The sequence below is a fragment of the Peromyscus californicus genome, unplaced genomic scaffold, assembly GCF_007827085.1.
Source record: "Peromyscus californicus insignis strain IS unplaced genomic scaffold, ASM782708v3 Scaffold_3__1_contigs__length_106647218, whole genome shotgun sequence".
Classification (NCBI taxonomy): Eukaryota; Metazoa; Chordata; class Mammalia; order Rodentia; family Cricetidae; genus Peromyscus; species Peromyscus californicus.
The window spans coordinates 15,027,641-15,046,427 of NW_026294551.1; the positions used below are offsets into that span (position 1 = coordinate 15,027,641).

At 41.3% G+C, this 18,787-nt stretch overlaps 1 protein-coding gene across 5 annotated transcripts in view; it reads right to left on the reverse strand.

Annotated features, from left to right (window-relative positions):
• Helz (helicase with zinc finger) overlaps nt 1-18,787 on the reverse strand; it is a 156,825-nt gene that overhangs the window by 62,902 nt on the left and 75,136 nt on the right. For 3 of the 5 annotated variants that reach the window (XM_052759623.1, XM_052759622.1, XM_052759624.1), the window contains 6 exons: nt 12,005-12,338; nt 11,124-11,254; nt 8,221-8,400; nt 7,634-7,738; nt 2,319-2,497; nt 1,177-1,295 (listed from right to left, as the gene is read on the reverse strand). In XM_052759623.1, the coding sequence (XP_052615583.1) occupies nt 1,177-1,295; nt 2,319-2,497; nt 7,634-7,738; nt 8,221-8,400; nt 11,124-11,254; nt 12,005-12,338 (1,048 nt within the window). The remainder of the gene's footprint in view (nt 1-1,176; nt 1,296-2,318; nt 2,498-7,633; nt 7,739-8,220; nt 8,401-11,123; nt 11,255-12,004; nt 12,339-18,787) is intronic. The other 2 variants (XM_052759625.1, XM_052759626.1) reach the window with 2 other exon arrangements.

Below are 18,787 nucleotides of genomic sequence, written 5' to 3' on the forward strand. Positions count from 1 at the left end.
CAAAGTGTTGTATTTTGAGGCTAGCCTGGAATACATAGTAAAATGTTGTCTCAATAAATAAGTAAATGAATGAATAAATAAAATTAACTCATAGGATATTTGACTATGATGCACAAATACTAATATTAATAATCAACAAGTTTTTTCCATAATGAAATTTACTGCTCTATATGCTAACCTTAAAAATGAACTTTAAAGGGGCTGGAGAAACAGCTCAGAGGCTAAGAGCACTCACTGCTCTTGCAGAGGACTCGGGTTCAGTTCCCACATCCTCTTCTGACCTCCACTGGCACTGTATGCACATATATACTCCCGTACACACATACAGATAAGTATTTTTTAAATTAACTTGTAAAAACTACAAAAAGGGTTATGTAATTAGCCTTAAGTCAATAAATAAATGGTAAAATATAGTAAGAAAATTTCCTTTTAATCAAAAAAACAATTTTTTAATCAAAAAAAATGATAAACAGCCTCCTTGATCTCAAGAAGTATAAAGAGCCACTCTAGGCTGCACTTTTTACTGCTAAAAATCACACTAACTACTTCAGGCAAAGCAAGAGCACAAAACTCCTTCTGTACACTGGAAGACTCAAACCTGCTCTGCAGACCCTCAACCCACTGAAGAAGCAGGACAAGTTCCAAACAGCATGACAGACAACATCACAGATGTTCTTCTCTCTTTACATGTACGTATGCAAATAACATAAAATCCCACATATTCTTTGAACCTGTGACTATAATTTTAATTGTATGTTTTATTACATATGCTATTAAAAATTAACCCTGCACAAAAACAGATATTAGAAGTAGCTATTACAGGGCCCTTGGCAGACTCTGCTAGATACACCCTTTGCCTTGTCCTGTCCAGTCCTCGAGGCTGCTGCCACGCTGGCAGCCCCACACTGTCCCCACTGCTGCCACCCTGGCAGCCCCACATTGTCCCCACTGCTGCCACCCAGGCAGCCCCACACTGTCCCCACTGCTGCCACACAAGTTGAGGCTCCTTTCCTGCCCCCTCACCAGTTTTCCCACCTGTTTCCTTTAGAACAGAGGCCAACCCAGCTAGTCAGGAGTCCCAGAAGGGGCCCTGCTCTGGTAACAACTGGTATTTTAGAAACAGAATACTAAACATCAAAATACACCTTGCAAGACAGTGACTAAGGTGACGCCTACCTGCATATGATCACCAGCCAAAACAATCCGCGTGTCTTTCGTGGCCAAGGCTAGAGGCATAATGGTCTCGCATTCCATGGCCTGGGCAGCTTCATCTAACAGAATGTGCGTAAAAACCCCTAGAAGGCACAGTGCAAAGAGAACACACATCACAGCGGCAGCACAGCAGCAGACGCTTCCGACTGCACTACGGGAAGAGTTTCCTCCACTAGTCCAAGAGTCATGAGGACTTTAAGGCCATCCTCAATCTAGACAATCAGCTTAAGCATGAGTCTTTTAAAAGGCTGGGGCTGGAGAGGTGACTCAGCAGCTGAGCAAATGCACTGCTCTTGTAGAGGACCTGAGTTTGGTTCCCAGCACCCATGATGGATGGCTCACAACTACTTGTAACTCCAGGGAACTGATACCTTCTGCACACAGACACATACACACATACGTACACATACTCTCTCATATACAGAGTACTAAAAAACAAATGTTTTTAATGTTTTAAAAGAAAAGATTAAACATTTTCTTTTGTTACCATTTTTTTTTTCAGGAACTGCATAAATCCTGAAATTGTTGTCTACTACTTAAGTTAGAAAAGGCAGAGGCAGGGGGATCTGAGTTTGAGGACAGCCTAATCGATAGAGTGAGTTCCAGCAAAGCCAGGGCTACACAGAGAAACCCTGTCTCTCTCCCGAACGCCCCCTCCAAAAAAAAGAAGAAAGAAACCTTAATCATGTGCCATGATTGTTATTTCTACATGACAAGATACAAAAGCAACTTAGCAAAACCCTCAACAAATCACACACACACAAAAACCACTGTCCAAATTTGAATACTTCACGTGATCATTAGTTAACCAAAACCACCTGGCCAACTATAGCACAAATGGAATGGCAGTCATGAAGTTGCCTATCCTGGGGGTTAGGAAATGTTTTTCGGTCAAGGACCAAAGAGTCCTGTCCCTGCTGAAGATCCCACCTTAACTTTCCACCATAAGAGCAACCACAAAGAACCAAGTTAATAAATGGGCACAGGCAGCTGCATTTCATGCAGAAAAAGAGACACTTGGCCAGATATGGCCCACAGGATAGCATTTGCCAAAGGAGCGAATACTCTAAGCCTGGGAGACAGCCACCAGTGGTGAGTGGGCATACCGGGTTCAAGGTCCAGCTGGCAGAGGTACTGGGAAGTATTCAGTGTGACCACCAGCACTCGATGTTTAAGAATGTCTTCCTTCTGGGGCATCTGAAAGGTGGAATGTGTGCTTGAGATCAAACAGTACTGGTGCACAACCGGGTGGACAGTCTTCACCCAGCGGTTTCGGAAGTACACCCTACAAGAGAAGACCACACTTCCTGTTAGGATGGTCACAGCAGCTGATTATTAAAACACTAGACTATTATGTAAGACTACAATGCCAAAAATTAACAAATAAATCTCATAATCATTCACACCATATTAGAGTTTAGAATTTTAGTATAAAACTGCCACTATACCCACAATGACCTTCCTATCAAATATTTTAGAAGATATAAAGATATAAAAATAAATCACAAAATAAATACCAATTTTTTTAAGTATTCAGATTAATCTTGCAACAGAACACAGAAATGTATGTTTTACAAGCAATAATTTTAAAAATTAAGTTTGAAACCTTTCATTCTCAAATTACCTTTTCTCAATTACATTCTTATAGAAATGTACTTAACTCATATTTTGTAAAATTGTATGCTTATAACATTTTTAGTTGAGAACAATTTGCAATAATTTTACTTTAGAAAAGTCTTTCAACTTTTTAAAAAGACATCTGCCTGGGCCGGGCGGCGGTGGCTCACGCGTTTAATCCCAGCACTTGGGAGGCAGAGCCAGGTGGATCTCTGTGAGTTCGAGGCCAGCCTGGTCTCCAAAGCGAGTTCCAGGAAAGGCTCCAAAACTACTCAGAAAAACCCTGTCTCGGGGGGGAAAAAAAAAAAGAAAAAAGACATCTGCCTGGTCTTCTGGAATCTGAAGATGAATTAAATTTTTGAATAATCAAAATTTCTTTAGTGCAAATCTTAAGAAATTTCATCTCTTCAAATAACTACAGTAGAAACTATAAACAGGCCTCAGGTCTAGATTGCTCTGATCTGATGTACTTCTAGCCTTCACCATCCCCACTGACCCACATGACAGGGATCTACTGGCTGCTAACTATGCTCCAGCACAGAGGCAGAGTGCACGGGGCTTTGGAGCAACCACAAAGGCTTTACTCTGAGTCTAATGAAAAGCCATCGGACTGGACAGGCAGTCACGACGACGACGACTCCTGTTGTTAAAAGACAAGTCTGATCTCTGTGCAGAATCTCCTCAGGGAGAGAGTTAAAGGGTGCACAGTGCTCAATGTCTGACAAGCAGGTGGGGCAGGACTCCAGCACCGCTGGCTTCTGTGATGCAAAATCTACTCCCTTGGCCAACTTCCGGGCATCTGCAGGGACATGGAAAGATGTGTTCATGATGGTCCTCCTACGGGTTGATTCTAACACAATCCTAAGTGAGGTGGGGGAAAGCAGGGTACAGAAGCAGCAGGGAGGCACGTTAGGAGGTTAATGCCAGGGACTGGACATGAGATCATGTGGCTTGGATCACAGCAGAAATACAGAAATTGGATTCGCTAGACATTTTAATGTAATGTTAATAGAACTCATTAATGAACTATGATTCTATGTTTCATTTTTGTTTTTGAAACAGCATCTGAGATCATCAAGGCTGGCCTCAACCTCACTACCAAATGGATGGAGAATGATCTGCACTCCTGGTCCACCTACCTCTACCTCCCGAGTGCTAGATCACAGTCACCTGCCTCTAGCTTTTGAAACTAGACAATTTGGGGTAGTGTTTACAAAGGTGGAGGAAGAAATATAATAAAAGTAATATTTTTCAAACCAGAGTATTAACATTGGCAAATGACACTTTTCAGTTCATAATCCAAAATATATCACTGAGAATATAAATGTAGCTCAGGGGATAAAGCCTAATACGCTCAAAGCCCTGAGTTCCTAGCACCACAGGGGAAAAATAACATACGTAAATATATATGTGACAGCAATTAAACATTTTATGTATCCCTAGAAACAAACCAATTCACATATTCCATAGGATTTACATTAAACCTTAAAACAGAAGATAATCTGGTATATATAATTTTAATTCACTGAAACTAGATAATTTGGGGTAGTGTTTACAAAGGTGGAGGAAGAAATATAATCAAGGTAACACTTTTCAAACCAGAGTATTACTGTACATGTAGTAAATTCATATGCGATAAGCAACTAAAAATGTTACTACTAGCCAGGTGGTGGCGCACACCTTTAATCCCAGCACTCAAAAGGCAGAGACAGGCGGATCTCTGTGAGTGAGGGCCATCCTAGTCTACCTTGCGAGTTCCAGGACAGCCAGAGCCACAAGAGAAACACTGTCTCAAAAAAACAAACAAAACAAAAAAGTTACAACTTAGAACAGGAATTGTCAAAACCTGATGATCCCTTTGAAAAAAACAACAAAAAAAATGTTTCTTTAAAGAGTCCCCAAAATGACAGCTGCCTTCAACTTCCCCAGAAAACAGCAAGCACACTTCCTCCAGATGACTGCCCCCACTGCACCATGACCTTGCCAGGGTCAGAAACTTAGCCTCAGAGCCACATGCAAAAAGAAACTGCTTTCCTCACACTTCTTTTCCTTGTGTTTGTTTTTATTTGTTTGTTTTGTAACTTTAAGACAAAGTCTCCTTATGTAGCTCTCGCTGACTCCTGATACAGACAAGGCTGACCTCAAATTTGCAGTAACTCACCAGCTTCTACCTCATAAGTACTGGGATTACAGCCATGTGCCACTCCTCATCTGGCTTTCTATATTTCTTTTTTGGTAAAATCTCTGAATTCTACTCATTTGTCTGTTTATTTATTTACCTATCTTTGGGGGAGGGGTGCACATATATGTGATATATGAACATGTATATATATCTCCCAATTCTAAATAAAGTAAACCAAAACTCAATGTAATCTAAAATGTTGTCTAAGAACTCCAAATACTTTAGGCTCAGTTGGCAACTACAAGAAATTTCATGAATTCTAATCCTAAGTATGTGTGCTTACCCATACTTACTACTATATTTACTCACTGACTATTGAACTATTTTCCAGGACCAACTCCACACTACAGGCCTGAGAAGCAGCCAATTCCATCAGCCTGCCTTCCCAGCAAGAGCTTTCTTCTTGGCAATCTGTAGACATTTGGTGCCCTCTTGTGTTGCATCTCTCGAATTCCAGAACAATGTCAGTAACACTGATTTTTTTCCCTCTGGCTAGGGGTGTGGCAAGTGGGTAGCACTTCGTAGCATCACCAAGCCTGTGAAGTTCCATCCCAGGACCACCCAAAGAAAAAGCAAAACCCTCAGAGAAGCTCAGCTTCCCAGAGCAGTTAGTCATTCTAATTAATCCTCTCTAGCTCCCAAACCTATCATGGTTATTATTCAGTAGGAAAACTATCAACTAATCTGAGCTAATGTTATAATGCAGACTAAGAATTCAAGACACAGATCCTCCTAGGCTCCAGCTGCAAGCTAACACCTTTCCTAGAGAGAAAAGCTACAGTATGTAGGGTGTTGTATAAAGAAACACTCGAGGAAGGTAGGCATTTTTCCATTTTATTCTGTTTATGAATGAAATAACCTGAACCTTGCATTTGAAAATAATTATTTTTCCATCTTGGATTCAAGAACTCTAGAGCTAAGAAAAAGTGAGATCTCTGCTATTGGACAAGTTTCTATATTTGGACCACTCTGACTATACTCTACTAGAAAATCACATTACACATATGGAGACATATGTCATGGTAGATCCTCACAGCCCAATGCACATGGAAAGGCTATATAAGCTAGAAAAATAATGGAGTCTACTCTCAAATCTCAAATATCCTACGCTAAGTCCAACAATTCACTCAACTGTTCTGTTTTTGTTTGGCTTGTTTTTTTGTTTTTTGTTTTTTTCAGACAGGGTTTTTCTGTGTAGCTCTGGCTGTTCTGGAACTCACTCTGTAGACCAGGCTGGCCTCAAACTCATAATGATCCACCTGCCTCTGCCTCCTGAGTGCTGGGATCAAAGGTGTGCACCACCACCACCACCAGCTTCACTCAACTGTTTCTAAGCCAAGAAGGCAATGATATCCAAGACTGCCACATTTTCTATGCAACACATACATACACACACACACACACACACACACACACACACACACACACACACACACACACACACACAATGTTCTAGCACCACTACAAGTAAATAAAACAATCAACTCTTCTTCATTAGAGTGAGAACACTCAAGGTAAAATGTTAGCTCTTCCACTTTCACTGTGAGGTCAGAGGTTAAAATCTGCAACCTACTGTGAAAGGATCCTTCAGTAAACATCTTGTCTTCACTTAGAGAATAAGCGGTCAGTATTTTATTATTACACATAACTGGGTTCTACTGCACTGATAATTTCTGCTGCCTTTAGAGTGAGAGTACAACACAGCATGGACATCTGTGTTAACAGGCCATGCCACTGTTCTAAACACTTTCAAAAGGTTTTAGTGACAGGAATTAAAGAATTAAATAGCATAACTTCATGTTTCCATGCCTGGACTCAACTAGGAATAAGAGGTTAGTCTATTATGGATCTAAGTGCGGTTAGAAATTAATTTTAAGCAATAATTAATAATCATTTGAACAACCTAGGCCATGATATATTAGTTTGCAGAATGGTAAAACTAAGTATTAATTCGTATAACAAACAACAGAAGCAAATGGTATAATAAAAAAGTATTTATGATTCTTTATTGTTTTCTGAAGAAAAGGATTTCTATTCTCCCACAATCTATATTTAAGTACATTTATGTCCACATATAATCACTGGACCTTTCTATAAGCAACCGAAAATTTCCTCTGCTGCTCTCTCTCTTCTATGGTAGCAAGAAGTCCTGACCACGTCACCACGGTGCTGCAGAAGTCACCGAAGTGCCTCTGCTTCTCTAACGTGCAGCTTCCAAGAAGTGACCACAGCCAGAATTGTACTCCGACAAGAACTGTCATTCCATGACTACTCTGCTGTGCAGAACATGCTAGAAGTTTAATCAAACTCCATTTGATGCAAGCTAATCACTTATCTTACACTATTTTTTAGATGTACATACCAAAATCTACTCCAACCGTAACAACAGTTTTACACGAGAAACTTAAAAAAGGATGTCTTTCTGTATACATAATGTTTCAGAAATAATCAATAATTTTTACATTTTGCCTTAATTTAAGGATTTCTTCCAAAGACATAACCTCCAAATGCCAATGCACAGTTAATGCTTTAGGTGTTTCCAAAGCCTCTAAAATCTTTACAGACACCTTTTCTTAAGAATAACAAAGAACGATACAGATACATAATAAGCCTTAAAAATACCTGAGAGGTCTTGCCTGGGGATTGCCTGCTTCTACATATGGATGTAAATAATCCTTTATGTAGAGGTCAGCAGCACTATTAGAATGGGTGCAAATGAGAATCCTGCTGAAATAAATGGTGCAAATAAAAAGAATGACAACACAAAGCTAGTCAAGCAGTATATAATACCAAAAGAGCAGTGGCCATCTTATACGTCTACTTCCCTCACCCTACTCAGATTCTTCACCAGGACCCCATGATGCCTTTAGGGGAGTATGTTACTCTAAGCCAAAGAGGAGTTCCCCCAAATAATTTTTAAATCTGTCCATAATAAACACTTTAAACCCAGCTCTTTGAGTTCTAACATATCCCATCCCTCGGCAGACTTGACGTTTTAAGAGCTATGTTAAAAACTATCATTGTCTACATTGCCAGCTTCTAAAACAGCATATTTTAACACAATACAAACTTCATTGCTTTGAGGTCTTACTTTTCCTTTAATGAGTAAGAGCTGGATAAATTGTCTCATTAGCCCTCATTCTATCTCTACAACAAGAAGAGAGGCTGTGCCTGCCTAAGGAGACAGGGGACCGCCTCCTCCGGCTCACCTCGTCTCCTGCTGCTGCAGTATGTGCTTGACGGCCTGAGCCAGCGTGAAGGTTTTGCCTGTCCCATAGGGTCCGATGATGAGGACAGGTGGCAGCTGGATGGAGAGCGGTGTGGTGATGGCCAGAACAGCTTCCTTCTGTTTTGCATTTAGCCGAGGATCCAACTGCTCATCCCATTGTCTGTAAAAAATATAAACATGACAGTGTTGTCAGTCTCCCCGACACTTAATCTACCCAAGCAGCAGAGCATCTATAACAGCCAACACTTATTCTGAAACCTCTCAGATTACTCAAGAAAGTCATTATAAAGAGTTCTGCCACAAATCAAAACTAACCTGAGTTAGCTACTAATCTAGAGAAATCAAACACTTGTAGTCTGTTTGCTGACGATATTACAAAATGCAGAAAACTGTTTCCCACAATGAGGAAGCTATCAATTCCTCCACTGCAAATAGAATGCAAAAAAAAACTACTACTGAAATTTGTACTGCTGATCTATGGAAAGTTCTCCAGACAGGCTTAAAACACAAAGAAAAGGAAAACCTGCATCCCCCTGGTTTAGAGATATCAAAGTTGATTAAGTAGCCAATTGATATTTTCTAAAATGGAATAAAAATTATTTTATTCCCAGCGCTAAGTTAATTCAATGTCTTTTCTTCTTTAGCCCAATCCAATACATTCCTGCAGTTAGTTTACAGGCTACATGCTGAAGAACGACTTCTCAGCTTCATTGTCTATCTACATTCCCTGGGATTCCAAAATAGTTTAAATGGCTACTGGCTTCTCAGGTCCTAGACACAGGACCTTCGACTACTGTCCCACTGCGGTGGGCAAGCCTGGCCCTGCTGCACAACGGCTTCTTGGCACTTCTGTAGCTGATAGTCAGTACTGTTGGACACATGAACAAATCCAGTCATAATTCCAAAAGCTTCACTAGGAGGGTACTTCACATTTCAGACTAATCTTCCTCTTTAAACTTGAACTTAATATTAACTTCAATGTACAAGACTCTCTTGATACTCAAAATAAATAAGACATGGTCTCATACTTTACAAAGCCCAGAGTCCAGGAAAAAAGTTGAAATGTACACAACTGACAAAAATGAATTTAGAGAAATCACACTGGAAAGCAGAGAACTGTCACAGCAGGGACTCAGTAAGTAAGTGCTGAGATCCTGAAACCCAAGTATCCCGCTCATCTGCTTGAAGAGGGGGCACTTAAGCTGCTCATGACTCTAAAGGACCAAATGATCTTCAAAAGGCTGGTCCTGGACAAAGACAGCAGAGGAAACCATGCAAACATGAGGAGAGACATACAACGAGGACACAGCATCAGGGTCGCACATCAATGTATTTAAAGCTAACAGACTAGAATCTTCAGGTGGCTAGTGATGTTGCATGGATTTTATCACGTTTAAAAAATTCTATAGGAATAACAAAACATATGGAGGGGCAAATAAGTATAGGAAGGCATAGATACATGTCAAGGCAACCAAATGCAGCTAGAGCATGGGGACTGAGGAAGGAAGAGGACAGCGCTGGAAGGCACTCAGTGAGAATGGATGACAGGGCTCAGAATCGGCCTCTCAGACTTTATCCAGAGATCTGCACAGGAAGAAATGCCATGGTTATTTTAAAAAACTAACTTTGGAACAAGTATTTGGGTTGGACCAGACAACAGAGAGACAGACAGCAGGATGGAAGATCAACAGAATGCCACAGAAATAGTCCAGGCATAACTTAAGCACCAGTTACAAGAATGGACAGAAAAAGACGGATGCAAAGGAGCTCAACCAAACAAGAGTTGAGATGTCCCTGGGTTCTAAAATCAGGTCACAATCACTTTCAGGACAGTGAGCAGCAAAGCCACAGTAAATGAAGAATGCTGGAGCCACACAGACTAGTGCCTGTTGAGAAATCTGGCAATAAACAGAAGTGGGGTGAAGCAGCAACAGCAAGTTCCTACTAAAAGGTACATCATGTTTTATTCTGTTTTAGGGCCAGAAGCAATGGAATATTGAGTAGACTTGTATGTGCAACTTCTAGGCCTGATCCATAAAAATGTACCACCTGGTCATCTGTGTTCACTCTTTACTTGTCAACATGCAGGTGACCTTGGAAATCAATCACTAAAGATCCAAGACATCCATCAGTAGGAAGCACTCTGCCAGGTGGCCACCCAACCATGTCTTTATTGTATAAAGCCACTTAGATATTTTTTTAAGGTCAAGTAAGCTAGGAAGGCAGAAGTTAATGGGACAGTAACCAGTAGCAAAGATGAACAAATACTCACACAGTTGCATATTCTTAGAACAAACCAGCAGTACTTTACTTAACCACGGGTGGAGGTGACAGTTAAATATTTCGCTATTTGTACAACCCCTAACATGACAGCAGTTTCCGAAGAAGTATCTTCTAACCACTCCCTCCACTTTGCTAACTCACAGTATCATCTCAAAGTTGTTTTATATATTTGAACCACTGCAGAAAGGTCATGATTGTCACATTAGAATTCCATTTGGAAACATCCCTAAACTATTCAGTGTTCTATCAAATTGAGACCACTGAGAGAAGCCACAGAACTAACTTACAGTATGAATGCCAAATGTTTCATTCATCTCAAGAACATAAGCAAACTTTCTAACAAAAGTATGCTTGAGCTCAGTGTACTAGCTTGCACTGCAGTCCCAACACTGAAGAGACTGAGGCAGGAGGACTACCACAAGTTCAAGGTTAGCTTGAGCTACATAACAAGATCCAGTCCAGCCTGGCTACAGTGTGAGATGCTTTCTTAAAAAAAAAAAGGGGGGGGCGGAAAAGAGGAAATCAAGTTTGCTTGAGCTGATACAGGCATTCAATTTAATATTAACATCCTTCTTTTTTCTAAGAAATCTCTTTTCATACCTGTTAGGACTCCAAGGTATGGTAGGAGTCATACTGATGTCTGGAAACAAAACACCATTGTCCTTAATCCTGTCTAGTGCATAATGCATTTCACAGAGGGGTAATCGATTCAACTGAAACTGAAGCTCGACCTGAAACACAAAATGAACATTTTTAAAACAGCTTTTACACCAACGTCGATATTGACAGTATACAAAACACTTCATGGAGTCAACAGTTTGCAGGACAAGTTTAGAGCTTCTTTCAAACTACGATCATATCCCAACAGTAATTAGTATAGGAAACACCGGCTGCGTTTGTTAGGCACTGTAACAAAGCAGCTGCCATGGATGACCTCATGTGATCATACTAACAGTATACATGCTATTACCTCATTTTACATAGTAAGAACTGAAATCTTATAAATGCTAGATAAAGAGTATGAGTCCACCATGCCCATGAAGAATACATCTGATAACATCAGAACAAGTGTGTGGTATCACATGTTGAGTGATAATCAGTCTTACAACCCTGTACAGACTGTCAGTGAATAATGGTCCACTAAGTTTATTCAAAAAGACAGGCTAGCTTTCTACTTAAATATCAAAATTTGAACACAGGCTTCACCTAAACACCATTAATGCAAAAAGAAAGGAAGCAGACACAATGCTGATCCCGTGAGAAGCTCTGCTCTTCCGTTGCTGATGTCAATGTCTAATCAGAAAGCTCAAGCTTGTACAAGACGGGAGCATACTACATGTTCCTTAAATTCAAAAGGTGACTGCCCAGGATAAGACTTCAAAGTCAAGTGCACTTCTGGCCGGTGGAGGGTGAACAAGCAGCGGGCAGCAGCTGACGCTGGGGTGGGAACACTCCAGGAAAGGCGCTGCCTGAAAACATACCTGTGTGTCACAGTCAGGCCGAAGATTAAGCTCTTCACAGCATTCCCTGGATATCCTTAAAAATATATACTCTTTTGTTTTTTCTTCAATAGTAGCTTCATAAACCTTCTCTTTGGTTCCCTGGGTCTGTACTAGCTTCTCTTTAGGGACTGGTAATAAATAAACAGCATTGACTTTGGTCATCACCAGTCTTCCAGCCAAAGTATCTTCAGAAAGGGTTTCAGTAAGCTTAAAACGACCAAAAAGTTGTCCATTCTGAGCATACTTTGCACCCCCAGAAACTCCAGTGAGCATGAAGCTTGCTAAAATCTGCAATTGCACTTTAAGGTTGAACCTAAATCGAAAGCAGAAAACTAGTTTGAGTATTTCTCGTCAAAACCATAAGAACTAGAAAAATACAACAAAGGAATTCAAATATAAATATATGGAAATGTAAACTTTGTACCGATTCCCCTGTACTGAATTACCAACTCTATATACTACAGTATCTTTCTCCCCTAAATCCAAGCTGAAGACAAGTCACATTAAGCATCCTTAGTTGTGTTGAAGAATACGGATTTCTAAATGACTGAGTGTGGCCCTGAGTGGGCTCAGTGGGTAAAGGCACCTGCTGCCAAGCCTGGTGACCCGAGTTTCATTCCAGAGCTCACATGGTCGAAGTAGTGAGCTGACTCCTGAAAGTTGTTCTCTGACCCTATATGTGAGCCCTGCCTCTCAGACACAGACACACACACACACACAGACACACACACACACACAGACACACACACACACACACACACACACACACATACACAAGCACAAAAAAATAATTCTTGTAAGTCTGAGTAAACTACAGGTGATTTTTAATAAAGTGGAATACATTAACTAATAGGAAAACCTGTTCAAACAGGGTTGAGATAATTAAGACTTTAAAATTACCTAAGCTAAGAGGAAAGGAACTGCATTAAAACTACAATGGACTTTCAGCTGAGGGCTTGCCAGGTAAATCTTACCAAAAGAATCTAACCATAACATTTCTCTCTCGGTAATGCTAGCCAATAACAACCAGAATAAAAGTTTATCCATTATTACAAGGAATTGAGTCCATGCAGGAGATTCACTATGAAAAAAAAAGAGGTCGGGCCAGGTGGTGGTGGCACACACCTTTAATCCCAGCACTCAGGAGGCAGAGCCAGGAGGATTTCTTTGAGTTCAAGGCCAGCCTCGTCTACAGAGCGAGATCCAGGCACCAAAACTACACAGAGAAACCCTGGCGGGGAGGGTCGACCTATTTTAGCAGACAACAATCAGGACACCTGTGTGCATGTGAATATGAGAGAATGTGTGCTTGAAGACATCACAGAGAATCAAGATTAACTTACACAGTTAAAGAAACAGCAGGGTGTGGTAGTGCACACCGTTAATCCCAGCACTTTCGAGGCAGAGGCAGGTGGATCTCTGAGTTCGAGGCCAGCCTGGTCTACAGAGTCCAGGGCAGCCAGAGCTACACAGAGAAACCTTGTCTTGAAAAATTAAAAAAAAAAATAAAAAGAAAGAAAGAAAGAAAAAGAAATATTCACATAGAATACACAAGAGGTATAAAACCAAAAAGTCTATACATACTAAAATTAGTATTTAATAACACAACTTTATATGCAGACCAAATAAAATCCAGTAGGATCTGTCTTGTATGAGACTTTCCAAAAATACGGCTACATTTCTCTCATTCTGTATGTAATGTTACTGAGTAATTTAAAAAAATGCAGATTTCATCTTCTCCAACTATATCTGACTCTTCAAAGACCAGATTTATGCTCAGAACTCAAATTAAAAAGCCTGAACATGAAAGTGAAGTGAAGCTGCCCAGCTGATAGCCACTGTCCACCTCACCATTTGAAGAGAACCCAAGCCCTGGTGTCATGAGGGAGTCTCTAAAGAAAGCGTCAAAACTAACTGCCTTCCACACATCAAAACTGCCTTCCATGTGATGAGAAGGACCGGGTCATTGAAGCTCACTTAAGTTGGAAGAGACTGCCCCTAACACATCGCAGCCTGACAGACCTCTCTCTGTTGCCAAAGGCCAAGCTGCAAATCGTCTCCCTTCTACTTTACAGTCACTCTCCTCTTTAAACTCCATCTTCCTTGGGTTTCTGTAGAGCCACGCCCTCCAGGGACTCCCTGCTACCTCCCTCCCTTTCTATCCAAAATCAGTCACCTTTTCAACCAGTGTGCCCTCATCCTACTCTCTAATAGATACCTTTGTTCCTGCATTCTCCATGCCCAGATGTGTAACACCAAATAACCTTTGACCTCTCCAACATGACTCCAAATCAATGCTTCCAGGCATTATGCAAAAAGGCTCCACCATTCAGTTAGGTCTCCAAGCCAGAAGTTGAGTTACATTGACTGTTCCTGTCGCACAAACCGCCATTCCCCTCACTATACTATCACAAAGCCCTGTTTTCTGGGGGCACTATGGGTTCCTACTACTGGTTAAGACATTTGCAACTCAACATTTTTAACCTGATTACTATATAAACTTGAACATGGCTTTCTGTCTCTAATCTATTCTCCCTATCATTATATACAAAACTCTCATTTCAACAACTTTATTCCCTAATAAATTCTTAAAATTCTGTAATACATTTCTTAACCATCTTAGGCAATATATTCAAATTTTACTGCTATATTTAAATTTGAACCCACCATCCCAAAACTTGACCATAATTGAACAGTCCTGAACATGAAGGCCATAGCCTCACAGCAGCAGGAGAATCTGCTGTGTCACTAACCAATGCCTTAATGTCCTAGACAACAAACACCTCAAAAAGCAGAGTTTCTTGCAGAAGACTGGCCATATGCTAAAGATGCAGATTTAGCCTTTCTACTAGAAACCACTATTTCTAACATCTCCTCTTCTTAAAAGGCTGGTACACTAAACTAAAATCCCAGTCATAGCCTCTCTCAAATATTAGAAGACTAATATCTGACAGCTTGAAGCTGGAGAGCTGGCTCAGTGATTCAGAGCGCTGGCTGCTCTTCCAGAGGACCCGCACCCACATCAGGCAGCTCACAACCTCCTGTATGTAACTCCAGTTCTGGGGACCTAACACTCTCTTCTGGCCTCCTTGGGGTGCCTGCACCCACATGCAAATAAATACCTGTACACAGACACACACAGAAACACATAATTTAAAACAAAATAAATCCTAAAAGAAAACTTTGAAATTTAATAATTCAAATACTTAAAATACAAAATACATTTGAAATGAACAAAGACAATTTCTGCCACTGTTTCACACCACATTTTGAATCAATCTTGAAGCCAATATAACGTCAGCCTTCCAGGAGGCAAAACAGCCAACAAAATTTCTACTGTTGTAAAACCACTTTGTCTAGCTGATAAGAAATGTGGTTGTAACCAATGCCAGCATTCGTTAGGTCAAACCTCTGAAGTGATATTTTCATTTTCAAATACCAAAGCTATAGAGCAAATTTGATTTCATGAGATTTTCCCCACTAAATGAACAAGGATGAGCCTAGTAAAATTAACTATTGGGAGTTTTTAGACAACAGTTTAGATTCCACTGCGTTTGGTTTGCTGATGCCGAGTGGAGAAGTGAGGTAACCCACGGTAGCTCAGGGCTGAGATGTGACACACATCCTACTCCCACACTAGGCCTGCCGGGCAGCTGGGCACTAGAGAGTCGGGCATGCAGACCAGTTAGCCTTGCCACTGCACAGTTCAATGGAGACCATAGCTTCAGTTCCTGTCTAGTCTTCGGATTTTAAGATTTATTTTTATTATTTTTAATTGTGTGTATGTAGAAGGCATAAATGCATGTATGACAGGTGCTCTCAGAGGCCAAAGTGTAGGATCCACTGAAACTGGGGTTACAAGCAGTTGTGAACCACCTGATGTGGGTTCTGGGAATAGAACTTAGGTGCTCTGTTGTAGAATATTATTTTAAGGTGTGTTACTTTGATTTATGTTGCATTTAACTCTGTGAAGCTGTGTTACTGTGCCTGTCTAAAACACCTGATGGTCTTAATAAAGAACTGAATGGCCAGGGGTGGGGGTGGGCATTGGAGGGTAGAGGATGGGGAATGAGAACATAAGGAAATGGGATGGTCGAGATGCAACAGGGATGGAGTGGGAAAGCAATGAGAGAGATACCATGATGGACGGAGATATCATGCAGACAGAGAGAAACCTAGTTCTAGGGAAGTTGCCAGGAATCTCCAAGGATGACCCCATCTTGGACTACTAGAAATGGTGGAGAGGGTGCCTGAACTGAGCTGGCTTGTCCCAGTGATCAGTTCGGTAAATACCCTAACTGTCATCACAGAGCTTTTCTCCAATGACTGATGGAGGCAGATGCAGAAGAGATCTACAGCCAAACACCAGGCAGAGCTCCAGGAGTCTAATCAAAGAGAGAGAAGAGGGATTCTATGAACAAGTGCATCAGGATCATGATGGGGAAACCTGCAGAGACAACCAAACCAAACTAGTGGGAACTCATGAAAGTTGGATCAATGGCTGCAGAGCCTGCATGGGACTGGACTAGGCCCTCTGCATGAGACAATTGTGTAGCTTGATCTGCTTGGGGGGCCCCCTGTCGGTAGAATCAGAATCCATCCCTGGTGCATGAGGGGACTTTTTGGAGCCAACTACCTATGGTGGGACACCTCTTGCAGCCTTGAGGCAGGGGGAAGGGCTTGGACTTGCCTCTACTGGATGTGCCTCCCCATAGGAGGCCTTGCATTCTTGTGGGAAGGAATGGGGGGTGGATTGGAGGGGGGGGAATCTTTGATTAGTGTGTAAAATGAATGAAAAATTCTTAATAAAAAAACAAAAACAAACAACCAACAACAACAACAACAAAAGAACTGAATGGCCAATAGCAAGGTAGGAGAGAGGACAGACGGGGCTGGAAGGTAGAAAGAACAAATGGAAGGAGAAATCTGGGAGAAGAAAAGAAGAATTGAGAGAAGGAGGAGGACTTCAGGAACTAGCCACCCAGCTACACAGCCAGACATGGAGTAAGAGTAAGATTTACAGAAGAGAGCAGGAAAAGCTCAGAGGCAAAAGGTAGATGGGATAATTAAGAAAAGCTGACAAGAAACAAGCCAAGCTAAGGCCAGGCATTTGTAATTAGGAATAAGCCTCCGTGAGTGATTTATTTGGGAGCTGGGTGGTAGGACCCACAAAACAGCAAAAACAAACAACAACAGTCCTCTACAAGAACAGTACATGAACTCACTCTCTGAGCCATCTCTCTAGCTCTAAAGTCTTACTTCTTTAAAAGTGTATCTCTCAGAATTGAATATATTTCTTCCAAGGTAGGATCAATGAATGCATATCAACATGTGGCCTAAGTTTGTTCCTGAAGAACCTGAAGGCTTCCGTGAAGTTCCATGAGATAAAGTAAATAGTCTCACTCTGTAACTGAGGCTAGCTCAGACACTGCTAGGTGGCCCAAGCTGGCTTTGAACTCGTGATTCTCTTGCCTTTGTTTCCTGAGTGTAGGGCTACAGATGATAACACTAGGTCCAACTCTCTGGTAAGTTGCTGTGCTTTTGTTTCTGTTTTGACACAGGATCTTACTATAACAGCCCTGCCTGGCCTGGAATTCATTGAGCTCCACCTGCTTTTACCTCTCAACTGCCCAAGTGCTAGGATTAAAAGCATGGGCCCCCATGGTGGGCACCTGGGAAGTTTTATTCATCCCAATATTCATATAGTGTTCTTTCCTAAGAAAATGGAATATGATAATAGGAACAAACACACATGCACATTATTCATGTATTAATGTGGTGATGTATTGTGTCCTCCAAAATATTGTGCACCCTAATAAAGTTTATCTGAGGATCAGAGGAAAAAGCCAGCCACTATATTAAACATAGAAGTCAGGCAATGGTAGCACACACTTTTAATCTTATCACTTGGGAGGCAGGGATCTATCTGGATCTCTGGGAGTTCAAGGCCACACTGGGAACAGAGCCAGGTGTGGTGGCACAAGCCTTGAATTCCAATCTTAGTTAACCATAAAGGTCTGGAAGTCTGTACAGACAGACAGGAAGTGACAGAGCTGGGCAGAAAGAGAAAGTGATGTAGCTGGGCAGAGAGAGTAAGTGAAAGGCAGAACAGAAAAGCATGTAAGTGTGGGTATACAGGAAGTGGGTCTCTTTGGCAGAGGATCTCCAAATAGTAAGAATGTGGCTGGCTTCTTCGTGCTTTTCTGATCTCACAGCTTTTCACCCCAATACTTGGCTCCAGGTTTTTTATTAATAAGACCGTTTAGCACTTCATCCTACATAGTAATAAATACGATTTCATCACAAGAGACTACAGTCATAATCAATACAAGCCTTTCAAGATTTGCACAATGGGAGGCCAAGGAGACAGCTCAACAGGTAAAAGTGCTAGGATGCCCTGAGTTCAATCCCCAGAACCTACACAAAGACTGCAGCTGTGGATGAAGTAGGCCACACTTGTGATCTCAGCAGGGCAAGAGACAGGAGAACTGGCCAGAAGCTCGAGGATACAGTGTGGCAGCAAAACAAGAGAGACCCTGTCTCAAAATCAAGGTGAAAGGAGAGATCAAATCCTGAAGATTGTTCTCTAACATCACATGTCCACCTGGGCACTCGACAATTAACAATCAATGGCCCAGCACATATCTGTAATATAAACAACTCAAGAGAAAAAGGGAAAGGGTGACAAGTTCAAGACCAGCCTATGCTACACAGTAAAACTCTGCCCCTACAAAGAGAGAAAGGAGCACAACCAATAAGGGC